Source organism: Choristoneura fumiferana, chromosome 7, assembly GCF_025370935.1.
Source record: "Choristoneura fumiferana chromosome 7, NRCan_CFum_1, whole genome shotgun sequence".
NCBI lineage: Eukaryota > Metazoa > Arthropoda > Insecta > Lepidoptera > Tortricidae > Choristoneura > Choristoneura fumiferana.
In genome coordinates, this window is record NC_133478.1 from 1,330,633 (window position 1) to 1,350,768 (window position 20,136).

Below are 20,136 nucleotides of genomic sequence, written 5' to 3' on the forward strand. Positions count from 1 at the left end.
AATCTCGTTTCCAAATAAGCTACTGTTACACGATCTTTGGGTGACTTTTTAAAGTTACTTTGCGCTTTCAGAATACGCTTGTAAACGTCATCTTGCATACTCATTTGCTTTTCCATTTCTAAATTGCTACCACCAGAATAACCACAACTAAACTAATAAGTGTAACTTAGCTCTCAAATTTTTTACAAGTGTTTGAAATCAGTGTGCACCGCTACAAAATCGGGCATGGATTCCCCGTCAGTGCAACTTTCTTATAATTATTCTAAGTTCTACTAAGCACTTGTAATTTTTTACCAAATCCAACTTAATATTTTTTTCTCAAATTTTTCTAAGTCCCCTTTTGACAGATGAAATCTTCAATGACAGATGTAACTTGAATTTGACAAATCATTTCAATGACAGCCGCTATTTGATTTTGACAGACGCTTCGATGACAGCTGTCACTTGATGTTGACAGTAAACCCGCACTTACAATAAATCAAAAGTACTCACAGTTTGTCTTCTTTAATGAACACTGCACTATACTTCACTTCCTCCTGTGGCTGGTGTGATGATGGTTCGCTGGTGACGTCACGTGTCCGCTGGCAAAAATCTTCGTCACTCCAGTGACAGTATCTTCAACGTCAATCCGACGCCACTTGATACTAGGCAACACAGGATCCGTAACAGGTACTTCTTGCCGTAATTCCGGTTCGTAGGACCATGTACAAGCTCGTACTCTTCTTAAGGCGGCCTCGTAGTGTTTGGGTGTAAATCAAACCACTAGAAAGGTTGCTTTCCAAAGTACAATTTATTAAACAACAGGCGAGCCACTTATAGTTTGCAGGTTAGCATAACGCTTGCGCGATTTAACTGACGCACAGCGCCATCTATCGGATCACCGTACAACAAGTTGTTGAGAATTATCTCATTAGATTTATGTTTGGGTTAGTTGTCTTATAACTACTCAAATATTGATAATTAGTATTTTTTTTATTTTATTGCGACGTAAACTATTACCATTGACATTACTATGGTTACACAAAATCAATTACTTATACAAAATCTCGTTACTGACTGATTTCATACAGATTTTAAACAGATTTTTAGACTTTGTAATACAGATTTCTTGGTTGAGGGTATGGCGACACTGTGCGTAAATGACTGACATTGACATTTGACAACAAGCAAGCAGTACCTAACAACACGTGTTTGACGGTAGCTATTAGGAGCCTTCGTACGATCTAATTTAGAGAATAATGCTATAATTTCATACAAAAATGCCTCCATTTAAAGCTGGCTTATTAAAAAGAAAGATTGGAAGCGAGGAGCCAAAGAAAACTGTTGCTAAAGACTCTTCAGAAGATGAGGTATGCCTGTTTAAGTTTGCTTTTAAATCGGCATGTTATTTTGTTGATTTTTGGTTATGCTCGTGCATCTTTGTAGGGAAGCGACTCAGGAGAGAGCGAAGACTTGATCCGGGGTGACCTGAACGGGGCTGATGATGCTACTGACTCTGAGCAAGAGGCAGAAGGCGCGCATTCTGACGCTGAACAAGACGTAAGTATTGCATTTAATAAGATTATTGCGGTGGGAAGAATAATCTATATCTTATGACAGAGACCTTTGGCTATTGTACTAGCTCAACTTGATTGGACTAAAGCAAAGGGGATCCCGACTACATAGGTTAGGTTAGGTTAGAGTGTTAAAGTTTATAATATATGGGACCCCCTTTGCTTTAGGCGGACCCTCAACTTACCTAATTTGAATACCTATTTTTAACAATCTAATGGAGAACTAGTCTTGGCATGTTAACTTTTACAAATTTATCTCATAGGAGTGAGTAGGTATGAGTATTCTATGTCTAACAAACACAAATGGACATTTTGTTGTATATTGTAAAAGAGCGCTAAAGGCATGACTCGAAGCGCTGGTAGTTTAAAAAAATGACATATAAAAGTGCCCATTTGTAGCCTTTTCACAGAATAAAATAAATGGTTTGAATTTGCATTTTTTGAATTTATCCTGGGGCGCATAGATGGCTAAGGCCGGCTCCGAGAGTACATTATTATGTGAGAATCAGTGATATGAGAATGTAAAAGCTGTTTAACATTTTCAGGAGGTACTGTTTGATGACAGTGCTGACTCTACATTTGGAGATGAGGAGCAGGCTGAGGATGCTTCAGATGAATCTTCCGTAAGCATCATTTGGTATTATTTGCATTTTTGAAGCAGTTTTCAACAATATTGTATAATAATAAGAAGATAAGATAACATTTATTTGCAGAAAAAGGGTTAGTTACATGTCTTAGTGTTATGTTAGATATTGTTCTTTCTGTAATATTATAATATGCAAGCATTTTTTTTAGTTGTTCAAAATATATCCCTTGTTTGAGAAACCAAGTTGTGGAGGAATAATTAGATATCTTAAAAAATATGCAGATACCAACATGTACTATTTTGTCATAATTATGACTAAACTTCTATTTCTAGAAAGAGATGGAATGCTAACTTCATTTAATTTTGCTCATTATCATCCTTATTTTTAAGCAGATTATGATGATTTTTATGTCACTCCTTGTATTTTCCAGTTTCGTATCATGTTAAATTATTTAAGAGAATATTAGTGTTAAGCATCTCACTAATATTATAAATGTGATAGTTTGTAAGTCTTTGTTTGTTTGTTACTTCATGATGTCTAAACCTTTAGATGAAATTCAGTATACAGAAGGACATAGCCTGACATAGGATAGTTTTTATCTCGGTAAATTGCATAGTCCCTGCGGGATAACTATAAACGAATTATACGCCGCAGATGGAGACGCGGGCAACAGGCTAGTAAATAATAAATAATAGTTAACTAAGGCAACCTGCACGTAATCTTTCGCAAGCAATAAAATTTAAAGTTTTTTTTTTCTAGGAATTACCAGACTCTGAAGCCGATGAATCAAGTGAGGAAGAAGATGATGGTGATGATGTAGGCGAGAGTGAACAAGAGGGAGAAGCAGAAGACAGTGGTGAAGAATCTGGCATTGGTCAAACACATTCAGGCTCTAGCGATGACTCTGAAGAAAAATTAACAAAGCAGAAACAAAAACAGAAGAAAACAAAAGAGATAAGAGAAAAAGAAGTGAAGGAGAAGCGGACAAAACAGAAACAAGTTAAAGGAGCGAAAGACAGTGTAGATATATTAGCTGATAAGATTAAAGAGACTAGTGTGAAGACACAACCTGTAGCTGAAAGAGGTATTTTTATAGATACACTAAATATTTTACATTATTTATTATCGAAGATGTCACACTTAATTCTTGATTATCATTTAAAAAGTAAGAGTCAGACCACTAATACCTTGGAGGGTCATTAGAATTATTGAATGTATTCTTAAAGTTAACAGAAATAAAATGCAGTGTAGACAAATGTCGATCATTTCTGTAAAGTAACATGTAAAATTAAACTCATCACAAAAAATGTTTTGACTCCCAGACGAGTATGAATCCGGAGATACTTCAGACGAGGAAGATAGACGGAACACAGTGGGCAACATCCCTATGTGGTGGTACAACGAGTACCCACATGTGGGGTACGATCTAGATGGACGCAAGATCATCAAGCCTCCGCAGAGAGACCAAATCGACGAATTCCTCAAGTTAGTATAATGTTTTAGTTTATTTTATACTGGTGAGCAATGTTCTTTACATACCATGGCAACTTAGCACTCTTCCTTTTTGAAAAATAGCCCATATTATGTTCAGTAGCTTTCCACAAGTTGTTTTAATAATATGGAAATCAGCAGGTGGTTGGGCTAGATGTGAATTTTTTTTTTACCTTCAACAATGATATTTTATGATAGTAAACTGGTATGTGTAATGAATAAAAAAAAACTTTTTTTTCCGAGAAGTAAAAACTTAATTATCAGGTAGTGTGTCTATCGATGAATTGAGTTATTGGTCAAAATTAACGGAAACAAAAAACAGTATGTTGAATAATAAATCCGATTAAATAACCTTTTCTCAAAAATGTCCGCAAAAGCTGACATTATTCTACATCTCAGAAGGTGGGAGAGAAAAGGCAGGAAAGCATAAATTTTTTATTGAATAAAGTTAAATGTAAAAAAAAAGTTAAATGTCATTAATATTTTTGAGAAAAAGTTAATTTTAATTTAGAATTCTTCATTATTTTTGAGACAAGCTTTATATTAGTCTTGACTGGAATAGCACTTGCTGGCTTTGTACTAATATTCATACTCAGCCAGCAATTGCCTACTTCCATGCCACGACAATAATCTACTATTAAACTCACCCAACCAAATTCTGAAATGTATATTTTCATTTCATATATTGACGTTTGTGGGCATTTTTACTTTAAATGGAGCTAAAAATATTTTTTCAGAAATACTAGAATTAGGTAATCTTGGGTTCTCCTTACTCAGAATCACTAGCACTATAGATTTGGACGAATAAAAAAAGTATACCAAATGTTTTTGTCAGTGTGTGACTTTTTTCATACAGTTTAAATGGGTCGTTACGAAATAAACACATAATAATTTTAAGGAAAATTGGGAACTTTTTTTCTTAGTTAAAATCTCGTGCTCGTGATTCTGAGAATTTCTGAATTCTAAGTAAGAAGAACCTACGATTACCTAACTCTTCAAAAAAAAAGCCCTCATGGCAATGTTTTTAACGATGGTCGTCCATCTCCCCAGGAAGTGCGAGGACCCTGAGTTCTGGCGCACGGTGCGCGACCCGGCCACCGGACAGGACGTGATCCTCAGCAAGGAAGACTTGCAGCTCATTGCGCGCATCCGGCAGGGACAGGTGCCCAACGCGGCACACGACGAATACCAGGTACCTTTAATACCCACCCAAAAACATCGGTCAAGTGCGAATAGGACTCGTACATGAAGGGTTCCGTACCTCATTAAGTTTTTTTAAAAGTTGTAATATAAGCATTTTTGGCGGACTACACTTTTTTGCACCCGGTTTTACCATAGTGTGACGACCCTCTTTAATTTTTATTTCACCTGATGGGACCGAAAATGAGTAATAAAATGGTGCAAATTTTCGTCTCTAGTCTAGACTAAGGGGTTGACATTTTAGAGGTCTATGCTTTTTTTTTCCAAAATGTTTACAAACTTCAGGGGTACCTTTTAGCCCCTTATGGAGCAAGACTTTTCGCGCCAATTCTTTTCACAATCTATCCAATAAATCATAGGGCTGCCGTGACAATTAACAGAGTCGGATCTACAATTTGGCCATTTTAGGATTATAATGTCAAAGTCAACATTATAACATTGACTTTGGCACAATAGTTGCAGATCCGACTCTGTTAATTGTCATGGTCGGGTTTTGAATTGATTTGATGAACGATCGATTTTGGCTCTTGCCCTATAAAGGGTTAAGCAAAGCCGTTAAAATTCTTAGATTGGTTAGTCATTTAAGTAAGCAGAATTTTAGTCATTTTACCCCCCCGGCCCCCATGTCATCAAAAAAGACCCCCGCCCCCTTTCGGTGCTTACGTAATAAGTAGTTGAATGACCCCCAACAGTGAAGTGATGTGTTTCCCCAGCCATGGGTGGAGTGGTTCACCCGCGAAGTGCTGGCGACGCCGGTGCGAGCGTTCCCGGAGCACAAGCGGTCGTTCCTGCCGTCGCGGGACCAACAGAAACACGTGGCCCGCATCGTGCACGCGCTCAAAATGGGCTGGACCAAGACCCGCAGGCAGATCGCAAAGGAGAGGAGGAAAAAGAAGGTAACTTACACTTAGGACCGGGGCGCGGGCGCAGGTAAAACCCGGCGCTGTTAGCGCTGCTAATCGTCATCCCAGCCTATAGTATACGTCCCATTGCTTTGCACATGCCTGCTCTCAGAATGAGAGGGCTTGGGCCGTAGTTCCCACTCGGGCCTAGTGCGGATTGGGAACTTTACACCCACCATTAAGTTGCTTCGAAGTTTTGTGCAGGTTTCCTAACGATGTTTTCCTTCACCGCTCGTGGTAAATTTCAACTGTAATTTCGCACATGAATGTCGAAAAGGCCATAGGACAGACCACTAGGCCACCACGGCTGGCAATTTTTGCTGACTGTACTTTTTATTGACCAATATTTCAACAATGAGGCTGCATTTCCAGCAGAGATGTACGAGGAATGTGTTTTAGAAACGTTTCATTTACTTATCCTCGCCTAGCATCGCTCTGGTGGAAACAACTGCGCAGAGCGTTTCTATTGGTTCATGAAAAAAACATTCGTCGCAGGTCGCAACACACCCTCGCACATCTCTAGTGGAAACACAGCCTGATAATGCGCAAACGATACCCCTCTCAAAGGGGCAGATCAAAATTTTTGTTTATGCCCCTTTTGACTTTTTATTCATTTAGCTATTGGCTCTGTGCACGACATCAGCGCCACCTATCGTCCGCACTTTGCTGGCTCTGGGGCTCGACGTTTTAAAATTTCATCGCGACATTGTGACAAAAATCAAACCTATCACTTATTAATTTCTTTATAATACAAAATTACTGTGATACCGTGGTTTGGGTGAACAAATTCATTATAGGTCATTAAAGTTGAATGAGGTAAGTATAATTTATTCAAACGGTGTGATTTATTTCGGTTATGTCAGGGCTTGTTGACTTCATGTTTAGTTGTACTTTTACTGTAAAACAAAAAGATAAAGCTACGTTTACGGTTTTTTAAAATAATAGTGAAGATATATAATTTTTCTTGTATCGCTAGTAATAAATTAAATATCGTTTGCAGATCAAAATGAGTATCATTTTGAAGACCGGTTTTGTGAATTCACTCAATACCAAATTTCAACCACAGACCGTTCCAAAAGGTATCTGCTGGACATGTCCGGGATGTAGGAATTAAGAACAAAACAGGGACAGTGTTCAATAATTCAAGCTCGCACCATAGGACAAACATCTATTACTAAAATTAAGTAGTAAGCCTAAACTAATTTCTTTGTTAATGAAAGATTCATATGAGTATGACAGATGACAGAGCCTATATTATTTCTACTTTTGGCCACTGTGAGCTTCGCTTCACTTCGCACCCAGCCAATATGGCTAAACTTACTAGCCGCCCCCCCCCCTCCCCCCAGGTGAAGCAGTTCTACAACCTGTGGGGCGCCGCCGAGGAGGAGCAGTCCCGCGGCATCCACAAGCACATCCCGGCGCCCAAGCGCGCGCTGCCCGGACACGCTGAGAGCTACAATCCGCCCCCGGAGTACCTGCTGGATAAGAAAGAGGTCAGTTCATGGGTGGGGAATATTTTTGAGCAAAGCCTAGTGTGCATTTAGGTTAATTAACTTTTTCTTGTTTGACTGTCCCATTGTCCAGGAGATAACAGTTACAGTTTAAAAAAAAACTGTTATAATACACTCAGTGGCACAAAATTAGGCCCACCCTTCATACAAAATTACCGATTCTGCATACATTTGAGAGCCAGATTTTTTGCAGCTCGAAGGGATTTGGATGAAATTTGGTATTTAGATAACGGGGCATCTGGAATAACGCATAGGCTACTTTTTTCCCGATATTACCATGAGAAATTATAACCGCTACAATTAGAGACCACTGAGAGTTAATGAAATCCACGATTTTTTTTGAGAATCCCCGTCGTGGGAGTCTAGAAAAATCACGGAATTTAATTCAACTGCCAAATCTATGTATGTATGTATGTAAATACTTTATTGTACATAAAACACAAAAATAATACAAAAAGAAAACAACAAAACAAAAGAGTACAAAGACGAACTTATCCCTAAAAGGGATCTTTTCAAGCTAACCTAAACAGGAAAGGAAAACTTAAAGATCGAAGATCTAATCGATTACGCGTGCGCGGTGAAGTCGGGTTGCAAGGAAATGTATATTTGATCATCGTCATCCTAGCCTATAAAATATCCCACTACTTTGCAGTATGAGAGGGCTGAAGGGCCTCCTCCCAGAATGTTTATTTACAAGAAATATTCAATAAAAAGTTGGAAAACCCCCAACATTGTCACTTCAAAATTCAATATCTGCAAAACGGCTGAACCGATTTGAATAAAACATGTCTAAGAACCATCGCTAGAAAGTCTGCTTTTGAATAAAAGAAACCGCATTCAAATCGGTCTACCCGTTTAAGAGCTACGGTGCCAAAGACAGACAACTTGTAACACCCCTCCTTTTGCGTCGAGGGTTAAAAAACAATTCTCTTCACAGATGAAAGAGTGGAACAAGCTGGCAGAGACCCCTTGGAAGCGCAAGTACACGTTCCTTCCGACCAAACACGACAACTTGCGTTCCGTGGGGGCTTACGAGCGGTTCATCCGGGAACGGTTCCTGAGATGCTTGGACCTCTACCTGGCGCCCAGAGCCATACACATGAGGGTGAGTTGGCTCACTAATGTATCACCGAAACTTATATGACAAAACTTCATTAAACTTTCAGATGTTTTGGTTTTGGCACTGATCCGTGCGAAATTCAAGGCTGCCTTTTTGTAATTTTATCTTCATATGCGTTATTGATATTATTTGAGACAAAGGCGGGAGGGCGAATATTTGAGTGTTTTGACTGCGCGGTCAAACGTCATTATTAGCTTCCCACGGTTATTCGCACAACGGAAAGACAAGTCATTAAGAATTTTAATCACGCTAAATTCCGGATCGGTATTGTATTAAATTTTCATAAAACTTGGGCATTACCTCTTTTAATAACACCTGCGAAGACACTATTGACAAAAGAACGCTGCAAAAACGCTGAATATTCACCCTAGAACGCAGGGTTTCTTTATCTTTCGCATTCGAAAGGTAAACGTTTCATATACTTTCATTGCAGAAATATGTATCTTGTTGCGAGAAATATTTCGATTTAAAACTTATTTTTTTTTTTTTTTTTTTTTATTCAACTGGATGGCAAACGAGCAAGTGGGTCTCCTGATGGTAAGAGATCACCACCGCCCATAGACACCTGCAGCACCAGGGGGATTGCAGATGCGTTGCCAACCTAGAGGCCTAAGATGGGATACCTCAAGTGCCAGTCATTTCACCGGCTGTCTTACTCTCCACGCCGAAACACAACAGTGCAAGCACTGCTGTTATTGTTTGACAAATAGTATAATTTCTAAATGTAACAAATATTTACTGTCATTTACCTGTAAATGATGTTTCAAACTCGTAGGAAATCATTCCAGTATCTATTATTACACAACTACCTTCCAGACTTCTAAGACTTTCCAGGTGGTCATAAAAAAACTACCAAGCCAAGTTTCTTGCGGCGCATTCTTCTTGGCAATGATGGTCTTTCCGAAAGCGCTGGTAGTTTAAAAAATGACGTGTAACGGCTTGCCCACGACTTGGCGGTGGGCGGCGCGGCGAGGGAGAGCGAAGCGGCGAGCATGCCACGTACTTCGCAATAGCTTCAGCGCTTTCGAGCCGAAGGGACGTATTTAAATTCATCATCATCATCAGCCCGAAGACGTCCACTGCTGGACAAAGGCCTCCCCCTTAGAACGCCACAATGAACGACAACTTGCCACTTGCATCCACCGGTTTCCCGCTACTCTCACGATGTCGTCAGTCCACCTGGTGGGAGGCCTTCCAACGCTTCGTCTTCCGGTTCGTGGTCGCCACTCGAGGACTTTTCTCCCCCAACGGTTATCTGTTCTTCGAGCGATGTGGCCTGCCCATTGCCACTTCAATTTGCATATTTTTCCAGCTATGTCAGTGACTTTAGTTCTTCGACTAATTTCCGTATTCCGGATTCTATCGCGCAAAGAAACTCCAAGCATAGCTCTCTCCATAGCTCGTTGCGTGGCTTTGAGCGTATTTAAATTAAAATGGCGTTATCGAAAATCGCGCGAGTTCGTGGCCAGGCCGTTAAAGTGCCCATTGCGGCCTATTTACTGAATAAATGATTTGTATTTGATTTTTTACCAACAAAGGCTAATGCGGAAGCGAACCGAAGCACGTGCTAAATGAAATGCAGTTTCGCATATGAATTTCGCAAAACATAAAAGGTGCGAGCCTGGATTTGAACCCACAATCTCACGGTCGCTAAAGTGGCGATTTTGCTATATCTTTATAATTACTGTAAATTGCATTTTCTTATTCATATTTTGTTTTATATTAGCAGTTTAACTATCATTGTGGTAACTATTTTAACTTAATTTCGGAGCTTTTGACCGGTTTAAATTTTTTATTTATTCCTCAATGGATGAAAGTACTCAAGCTAGTCTTTCACTAAAATGACACTCTCCCTTTCCAGCTCACGATCAGTCCCGAAGATTTGGTCCCGAAGCTGCCTTCTCCGAGGGAGCTGCAGCCGTTCCCCACCTTCGAAGCCCTAGCGTTCAAAGGTCACGGCGGTTTGGTGCGTAGCGCTGACTTCGATCCCACGGGGCAGTATGCTGTGTCAGGCAGCGACGACGGCACTGTTAAAGGTATGCTTTGAAACCTCTTTCCTCGTCTTGCCTAAAGAAAATGTTCACTTCACTCCTTTTCCCCTTGAGTGGCTTTAAATCTAAGCTACCAAGCGCGCAGCCTAAGGTATTATTGGCAATATTTGGAAGAATTATATTTTTTCTTTTACAAATATAAAATTTTACTCGCAAATGTGATGAAAAACATTGTATGTCGCACTGACGGTATTAGAATTACGAACATCGACTCATTAAAGCCCTCAGTCTTCGGCTTCGGGCTTCTAATAGACTCTCGTTCGTAATTCCTTATTTACCGCCCTTAAGACACAATGTACTAAAAGGTCTCCGTATCAAGAGAGAGCGATAACACCGCCATTTCCGATACACTGATTTAACGATTAAACTTTGAGGATCAATAAATTATCTAAATTCAAGTTACATATTTGAAAATTTTACAAAACAAAAGTAGCTTATATAGTTGTGCGAGTAGAATCGAGCCTTGAATTTAAAGTCCCATCATCAAAGACATCCTGTATACTGGAATGTCCGAAATATGTCCGAAACAAGTGTTTTTTCATGTATATATGTACTTGCAGTATGGGAGACCAGCACAGGCCGTTGCCTCCGCACCATCACGCTGGGTCAGCCCGTGAGCCGCGTGGCGTGGACCCCGGCCGCCGGGCTCAGTCTCGTGGCGGCCGCCGTCGGCAACAGGCTGCTGTTGTTGAACCCCGGACAAGACATAGGGACACATCGCGTGGCCGCCCGCACTGACGAGTTATTGGAGGAGCCGCCGCCGAGCCATGATGTCGTCAGTGAGTATACCCGTCTCATAGGTAAAAGTCAAACTCAAAATATCTTTATTTAATTTATATAACAAGCACATATGAATGTCAAAAAAAAATCTACCACCAGTTCGGAAAAACCTCTGCTGAGAGGTATCCGGCACATAAACAGATTTACAATATTATTAAATTATATCTATTGTATTTAACACAGTAGATTCGCTATTGGAAGTAAGGGATCGCCAATGCGGATTGGAATCATTTCCAAATATCCCTGTCCATGATATAATCATTAATTTTATAATACGCCTTAGACATTAATATCTTCTTGACAATAGATTTGAATTTTGTATCCGTTAGAGTCTGAGGTGGTCTACATGATAGGTTATTAGAGTATCTCGGACTGTTGTAATTATTGTACTTGTCTTGCAGTGGACGAGCGTACGACGACAGCGGTGCAGTGGGAGAAGGTCAAGCCTGACGAGTGGGCGCTCGGGGTTCGTGTCGCCGTCACACACTTCAAGCCTGTCATACATGTCAGTGAACTTATTTATATTCTTTACATGCTGAATATGCTGATAGAGTTTAGATGCAAGACTGATATCTTCCATTTATTACTGGGTTTTAACTTTACTAAATAAAAGATACTTAATTGTGAGGTACTGTGATTATCAGTAAACAAGCAAGTGTGGTTTTGTAAGAGATTTAATTTTCACACACGCTGATTCTGCGAACCGAACTCGTACGCAAAAAACGTCACATTTTATTAAACCATTAGCAAAACGGCGCGATTTTAAAAATAGGGTTAACATCCTATCATTAAAATTTCTACCATTTTCTACCAGATCACGTGGCACGGGCGGGGAGACTACATCGCGGTGACGCTGCAAGATGGCGCCAGTCGCGCCGTCATCGTGCACCAGCTGTCGCGCCGCCGCAGTCAGCTGCCGTTCTCCAAGGCCAAGGGCTTAGTGCAGTGCGCGCTGTTCCACCCCGTAACGCCGAGACTTTTCGTTGCTGTGAGTAAAACATCGTATTTTTATGACAATCTGAACAGATATAGAAATTGGTTCGATTGGTTCAAGCGTAACTTTACGAAGGTTCATATCAAATCAATGAATAGTTTGTAACGCTTTATCTAGTGTAGTCAACGTCATAAGTAGCGTGCTACTTTTTTATTACGATCTCTATCGTCAATCTTGTATGGCGTTACATACTAGGCTGTAAATTGACAAGGCACGAAAATGTGCAGGTACGTAAAAGCGTTGCATATCTAGTTTCTATGGTGTAAGTTATTCCATCTATGTTCTATGAGTTCTATGATCCTCATGGCATTCGTATACCTCCAGACGCAGCGCGTGGTCCGCATCTATGACCTGGTAAAGCAGGAGCTGGTGAAGAAGCTGCTGACGGGCGCGCAGTGGGTCAGCGCGATGGCCGTCCACCCCGCCGGGGACAACCTGCTCGTCGCCTCCTACGACCGCAAGTGCATGTGGTCTGTATATTTAACATTACACAGAATTACACATAACTTTTGCTGATGCGGTGTCAATCTACTGTGCTAATATGAATGGCCTCTTGTAATTTTATTCGGCTTATGAATAGAACTAATGAGGCCCTAATTTTCCCCATTTTTCAGGGAAATCATAATCATACTTGAAGTGTGTATTTCTCAAGATTGAGATGGATACAGCGAGCATATGAATATGAAGTACCTACGCGTATGTAGAGTCCTCAATCTAAACTTGTTTTATCGAATCCTCAGGTTCGATCTGGAGTTATCTTCGAAGCCGTATCAAACTCTACGACTGCACGGTGGCGCGGTGCGATCAGTGGCCTTCCACCGCCGCTACCCGCTGTTCGCTAGTGCCGGCGACGATCAAAATATCGTCGTGTCACATGGAATGGTCTACAAGTAAGTTCTACAACAGAAACCGGAAAACATACAGACAGTGTTTCAAGCGGCAGTTACATACAGTGAAAACTATTAAAAGGAGTGCTAAGAAAACAATTGACACTATTTTTTGACATACTTGTTATTCTATTCTAATTCTAAAATTTCTGAAATTCATGAAAATTTAAGGTTAACTTTTTACTGAATTATTTTCTTTTCAGCGATTTACTTCAAAACCCTCTATTGGTGCCACTGAAACAGCTACGCGGTCCCGAAAAGCGAGAAGACCTCTGCGTTCTAGACATTCGCTTCCACCCCACACAGCCGTGGTTGCTCGCCGCCGGCGCCGACGCCACTCTGAGACTTTATACTTAAATATACTTGTTAGACAATGTGGTGTTTCTTTGTGTTTAGCCTCTCCCTGTTTGTTAATGAAAACTATGATAAGAGATTATATTTGTTTTCGTCACGAATGGTATGGTTTTGGCGCGAGTTATGATAATACTTAAACCGCAATACAAACTGGACTGCATTTATGTGAATTACACGAGCTCGAACTCCTACTGGGATTCAAAGTTCAACCTCAGAACAGAACTTTTTGTTTCATAGTCGAGAGTCTCAGCGGTTAGTGGCGGTTCTTATCCTTTTTGGCTGGCGACCCAAAGTGTAACAGCCTTATTCATAAAAAAGTTAGAGCCTCCTTGAAGGCTCCTTGAAGGCCCGATGCTAAAAAACATGATTCATAAACGTCTGTTAGCGCTAATCAGTCGATCAAGGCTCTGCTAAAGTTAGAGGACCGTAGACCCTCCTTTATCTCTCTGCTAAGTCACAAAATGGCCGCCACAAGTTTGAACAGCTGACTTTGACTAGAGCAAAAAACCATAGGTACCGAAGATATTTATAGTGAAGGCAGGGCAACGCAGATTAAAAAAAAAACAGGAAAATTTATTTTCAGGAATTTGTATTTAAAAATCCTCTAAATTAGCAACAATAAATTAACAATAAATATGAAAAAAAAAATAAGGATGATTAACATAATTATGGCTTTTTGCACAACATAAACATGCGGATCCGAAATGGCGGGAAAACAAACATCTCGCTTTTTATTTTTTTCCTGTAATTTGCTGCCACTGCTGTCAATTTTTTTTTTAATTATCGATTAGGCCATTTTTTGTCTTTGATTTGTCAAGGTGGCCAACATAAAGAAAGAAAGAAAGAAAGAAAGAAGACATTTATAACGCGTCTAATCCGTCTATCAGCAGCTCAACAACTAGCAGACTGCTAGCAAGCGTTTATGAATCATACTTCTTGACAACCGTCTAACAAGCTTAATCAGTCTGCTAAGTAACAGACCGATCAAACCTCAATTAAGGATTTTTTATGAATAAGGCTGTTAATATATTGGTAGCCCGCAACCCTAAAACACCGCTAAAACTGACGCCGGAGTAAAATATTAAAAAAGAACAAATATTTTTTACCGCATGCTTTGAACAGAATTCCCGCGACCCATCTCAATAACGCCCGCAACCCGAATTTGGGTCGCGATCCGAGGTTAAGAAACGCTGGCCTAGCTCATCTACTAATTTATATCTACACAAAATAGCATCACAGCATTTTTAAGTACTTAGTTAATAATCATTATTATTTAAGATTTTATAACTGGAGTGCGAAGGGGGAACCCTATCTATAATCAAAATATAAATAGTTGCAAAATCCTCTAAACCGTGACTTCAAGAAGGTAGACGAGAAATACTTTCAACAGACTAAAAATCTACTAAACAACTAGCGGCTAATAGTTTGGCAACACCATCAATATTATTTAAAGTAAAGCCTCGGACACATGTACATTGTTATTGCAATTTCATAATCAAAATTATCACTGAAAAGTACTACGAATAAACAAAAAAATTGTATTTATTTAATCCAAACAAAAGAAAAATAAAAAATATCTGCAACAACGACTGAATAGTAACAATATGAAATTGAGTCCGAATCAATTTTTGGTTTATAAATAATGATCCTTCAAGTATGTATCAAGCCTAATAAAGCTCTGTCCGTCAAGAAATGCCAATCTGACATTTGACACGTCGCCGTGATTGGTTATTCTGTATTAACGGCGGCAGAAACGAAGATCGTGATTGGTCAGTTCAAACTGAAAGGCGAGGGGGTGCATTCGTGCTTCATATTTTGTATTGTCGTTCGGTCGGTCGGTGTTAGCTTCGTGCACTTTCGCTTCGTATTAATTTGTTTTGTTTGGTTTACTTACGCCGGCGGGCGCGTGAATCTCGATAGTAAATTACGCGGCGTTCCGGCGTTATTTATATTTTCGTCCGAGCCGCGGCGGACGTATCGCATACGCATATCTTTAACATTCGTAACCGTGAACGGATATTTTACATGTGGACTACGAACAGTGTATTTATTTTTTTGAGAGTTTGTGAGGCTAGTGTTTCGTCGGTGATGGTTGTTGGTTAGTGCGATGTCGGAAGCTACGACGCCAACGGGCGAGGTGCCCGTGTTCGAACTGGATGATCGGGACGCGGAGCCCCGGACTCCTATGAAACGGCTCGGCTCCACGAGAAAGCTGGCTGCATTTAACAGTGAGTTCCGATTCCAACCTTTCACTAGAAATACAATAGGACTGGCTGGTTACTTTTGCCTTGGAATTTGATTCATAATTCGAATGCAATGTTGCTTTGTAAATTGGGATCTTGGTATTTTGACGTTAACGGCGTATTAATTTCATTTAAAAATAGTTACATGTTAAAAATAACATAAATATTTGTCATGGTTTGAACACTACACTTTTAAATGAATAATTGTACAAAATACACAAAGCAAAAATCAATAACATCACAGAATCACAGAATCAAGAATCCCTCAATTATTTGATAAAATCTTTATCACATCATTCTTTCTGTTTCAGTCCTTTCCTATCCCAGATCCTTGAAGATGCAAGATTTACCCGAAGACCTCTTCCAAACCCTTTTGAAACCTACAAACCTTTACAGATTTTAATGGCAAATACATAAGATAAAATGTACAGACAGTTTTCTTATTCGATTTGACTGCTTTATCTTGGCTCCTCTTTGTTACTTCATTGTGGGGCTTAAATCTTAACAGCATAATGCCGGAGTCAACAAATCATATTCTTTAAAGTCTTATCTGTGGCATTGTTTGAGTAACCTCAGTTTGAGCTCCTGTATGTTTGTGTAAGATTATGGAAAAATATGCTCATATTGCTAACAATGGGATGGTTGTCCTGCACAGATTTCAATAATGAAGACAAATGAGAATTTATGTCAATCTTCTGTTGTTGAAGTTTTTGCATAATTTTAAACCTGTTTTTTTTTGTTTTATAAAATGAAATAAGTACTTCAGTTTTTATGAAACTCATCAATAAAAAAATTATATTACGAATATTGATGAAGTCACATGAAGTCAATAATAACAATTAATTAATCAAATGTGTTTTAGCTGACGACTAGCTCTAGCTTAGGTTTTTTATTAAAAGCCTTAATAGTTTTTTTTTATTGTTTCTGGCCAGTACAGCAATTTTTCAGCTATATTTTACATCTAAAGAGGGGGCAATTTAATGAAGACATCTATGTAGAAAATGAAAAACAATATGAATTCTAGGTTTTTGTAATTTTGAACATCATACAATACAAAACAATGATTCTTTCATTTCATTTCATTTATTGAACACTAACACATAGTAAGCAGTACATAAAACACAGGTATATAGAGACTTTCTAAGGTAAGCAATAGGATATGAATAGTCATTGGATTATATGCATTTGCATGTTTGCATATTATGCAAATGCATATAATTCTATTTTTATAGCGTTATTGCATATTTTGATAGTTTTTCATTGACAGTTCTTATTTCAGTTGTTATACGCGTTAGGCGTGTTGTATTTAGCCATTTTTACAGAGTTTTTTTTTTATACAGTTCTGTCTCGCTCGCTGTATTTGTTTATTTATCCACGAAAATCTTATTTTTGGTGAAATAATGCAGCCCATGAAAAAAAATATGCTGACTTTAATAGAATCTTGGATAAAAAATGACCCAGGCCAATTTACGACTGATGGCACACTGATTTTCTGCAAGGTTTGTGAAAAGCAAATACCTTCATCAAAAAAATATCAAATAAAATGTGAAAATAAACGTAAATTCTAATAATAACTGTTTTTATGATTTTGCATATTTTCGCATTTTGATAGTGCATATAATCCGATGTCTAGATATAAATATAATTCAAGTTCTAACGTCATCATTGCTTAAAAGCAAGGCCCTGCTAACACTGAATAGGTATTATACATAGATACAGCCATTTGAAACATACTTTTGACATAACTGCATAATTTTATGATGGATTGTATTAAACTGCAAAATACCATTAATTTATCCTGTTGTATAATTTTTTGTAGTTACCATTTTTAATTAATATAAATAAATTGTTTTCCTCATGCTTTGTACCTTTAAGGCATTATGGTTTATTTATTAAAATTTTTGATCATTTTCTTACACATATATAATAATAATAATAATATAATAAATAAGTTCTCAAAATATACAAAATTGATCCAATACTATAGATTTCTTACAAGGTACCATGAAAAAGTGGTCTACTAAATTACACATACACACAGAAAAAACGACACTAAGTACAACTCCAATAAAGATAGCCCGTGGAATATTCAAGGTGACTCACTCAGCCCACTGTGGTTTGCTTAGCACTAAATCCCCTCTCCAGAATTCTAAATAAAACAGACCATGGATACACAATCGACAGACAAAACAACATAAAACTGACCCACCTTCTTTACATGGATGACATAAAACTCTATGCACCTAACAGAAAAAATATAGAACAGTTGATTAGAGAAACTGAGATTTTTAGCAAAGATATCAAAATGACATTTGGAACTGATAAATGTAAAATTAATAGTATCATTAAGGGACAACACAAAGTGACGGAACCATACAATCTAGAACTACAAGGAGGGGCTATTGATAAAATGGAAGCAAAAGAAACCTACAAATACCTAGGATATCTTCAAAGTACATCCATAAACCACACAGAAATAAAACATACACTGAAAACTAAATACAAGCAGAGACTAAACAAAATACTAAAGAGCCAACTATCAGCTAGAAATAAAACAAAAGCAGTCAACACATATGCCATCCCAGTACTAACATATTCTTTTGGAATTGTTAAATGGTCAGACACTGAATTGGAAGCCCTTAACACAACAACACGTACAGCATGCTACAGACACAATACTCACCATATCCACTCAGCAGTACAGAGATTCACACTCAACAGAGACCTCGGAGGTCGCGGCTTCATAGATATTAAAAATTTGCACTACACACAAATAGACAACTTGCGATCATACTTCCTCACGAAAGCCAGTGACAGCCCACTACACAAAGCCATTACAGAACTACCTAAATCCGGAACGCCCCTACAGCTTAACACTAAACAGTTCGACCCAAAACGTAAAATTTGCACTACAGAACAAAAAATCGAGAACTGGAAAAGCAAAGCACTACATGGAAAATATCCACATCAGTTAGCACAAGACTACATTGATCAAAAAGCATCCTGCACATGGCTCACAAAGGGAAATATTTTTGGCGAAACAGAAGGCTTCCTTATTGCAATACAAGACCAAGTAATAAAAACCCGGAATTATTCAAAATATATCCTAAAACAGCCAATAGAAACCGATAAATGCAGATTATGTCACCAAATCACCGAAACAATAGACCACATCACGGGAGGATGTAGTTTTCTCGCACAAAAAGAATACACCCACCGCCACAATAACGTCGCGAAACACATACACCAACAGCTTGCATTGAAACACAAACTCCTGGAAACCTACACACCCTACTACCAATATAAGCCTAAGAACGTACTCGAAAATAACACAACCAAACTTTACTGGGACCGAGACATAATAACAGACCGCACTATTCTCAGCAATAGACCCGACATTACACTTATTCATAAGCCTACTAAAACTACTTACCTCATAGACATTGCAGTTCCTAACACACACAACTTGAAACAGAAACACACTGAAAAAATACAAAAATACATACCGTTAGCAGACGAAATTAAACAGATGTGGCACCAGGAAGTCGTCAAGATCATCCCCATCATTATTTCCTCGACAGGTATCATCCCAAAAACCCTTAAAACAGCACTTAAAATGTTAGACCTTCACGACAACACATATATACCCCTACAAAAGTCAATAGTCCTAGACACATGCTCTATAGTACGCCGATTCTTAAATCCAACTTCATTACCAGTTTATAACGATCAAGACAGACAAACACAAATAACAAACCGATACAACATACACCACACTGACACAAACATCACACAAATAACTTAAAACACAATGGTTACATGATACTTGGCATGTGCCCGTATCATGAAAAAAAAAAACCGACTTTAAGTCGAGATTATTCTTTAAAAATAACAAAATAATAATAATAATTTATTCAAAAAACTCATTTTACATCATATTTAACTTAAGAACTAAAACTACTGCATATATGCATGCGAACAGTGAAAAGATTCATCATTTACAATCACACAGCAACTGAAAAACATACTCTAAATGCATTGGCAGCACACATGTTTATTGCCTAATAATGCTAATTTTATTTAATACGAGAGTGAGAGGGATGTTAAGATGCGAACTTCGATTTCCGAATTTCGTAGTAGTCCCAAGCAACACAAAAAAACACAAATTAAAAGGGTTACCAACTTAGAAGTAAAATCGGTAGAAAATCGGGATAATTTCCATTTATTCTCTACAGAGTCCATATCGGTAGAAATACCGAAAAATCGGTAGGTTCAAGACCACTGCTTTTATTAAGCAAAATTTATCAAGGGATCAATTTAAGACTTCATAAAAAATTATAAATATCTGCTTTATTTTTTAAAGTATACATAATAAATAATAAACATTCTCACAAAATTTCTAGTTTGTAAGTGAATGTGAAGGTAAAAAATTCTTTACCTACTATAAAATTTTGCAAAAAAAT

The 20,136-nt window shown here is 38.4% G+C and overlaps 2 protein-coding genes across 2 annotated transcripts in view; both read left to right on the top strand.

Annotated features, from left to right (window-relative positions):
• Positions 1-1,144: 1,144 nt before the first annotated feature.
• LOC141429356 (ribosome biogenesis protein BOP1 homolog) lies at positions 1,145-13,450 on the top strand. Its single transcript, XM_074089644.1, has 16 exons — positions 1,145-1,349; positions 1,426-1,539; positions 2,099-2,176; positions 2,900-3,224; positions 3,463-3,625; positions 4,682-4,823; positions 5,545-5,727; positions 7,080-7,226; positions 8,182-8,349; positions 10,226-10,400; positions 10,976-11,194; positions 11,597-11,700; positions 12,010-12,183; positions 12,514-12,659; positions 12,930-13,079; positions 13,280-13,450. The coding sequence occupies exons 1-16, from the start codon at positions 1,260-1,262 to the stop codon at positions 13,431-13,433; spliced, it is 2,532 nt and encodes an 843-aa protein (XP_073945745.1). The 5' UTR covers positions 1,145-1,259; the 3' UTR covers positions 13,434-13,450.
• A 1,757-nt stretch (positions 13,451-15,207) lies between these two features.
• LOC141429478 (SLIT-ROBO Rho GTPase-activating protein 3-like) overlaps positions 15,208-20,136 on the top strand; it is a 74,955-nt gene continuing 70,026 nt past the window's right edge. The window contains 1 exon segment of the mRNA XM_074089788.1: positions 15,208-15,658. Within this exon segment, the coding sequence (XP_073945889.1) occupies positions 15,538-15,658 (121 nt within the window). The 5' untranslated portion in view covers positions 15,208-15,537.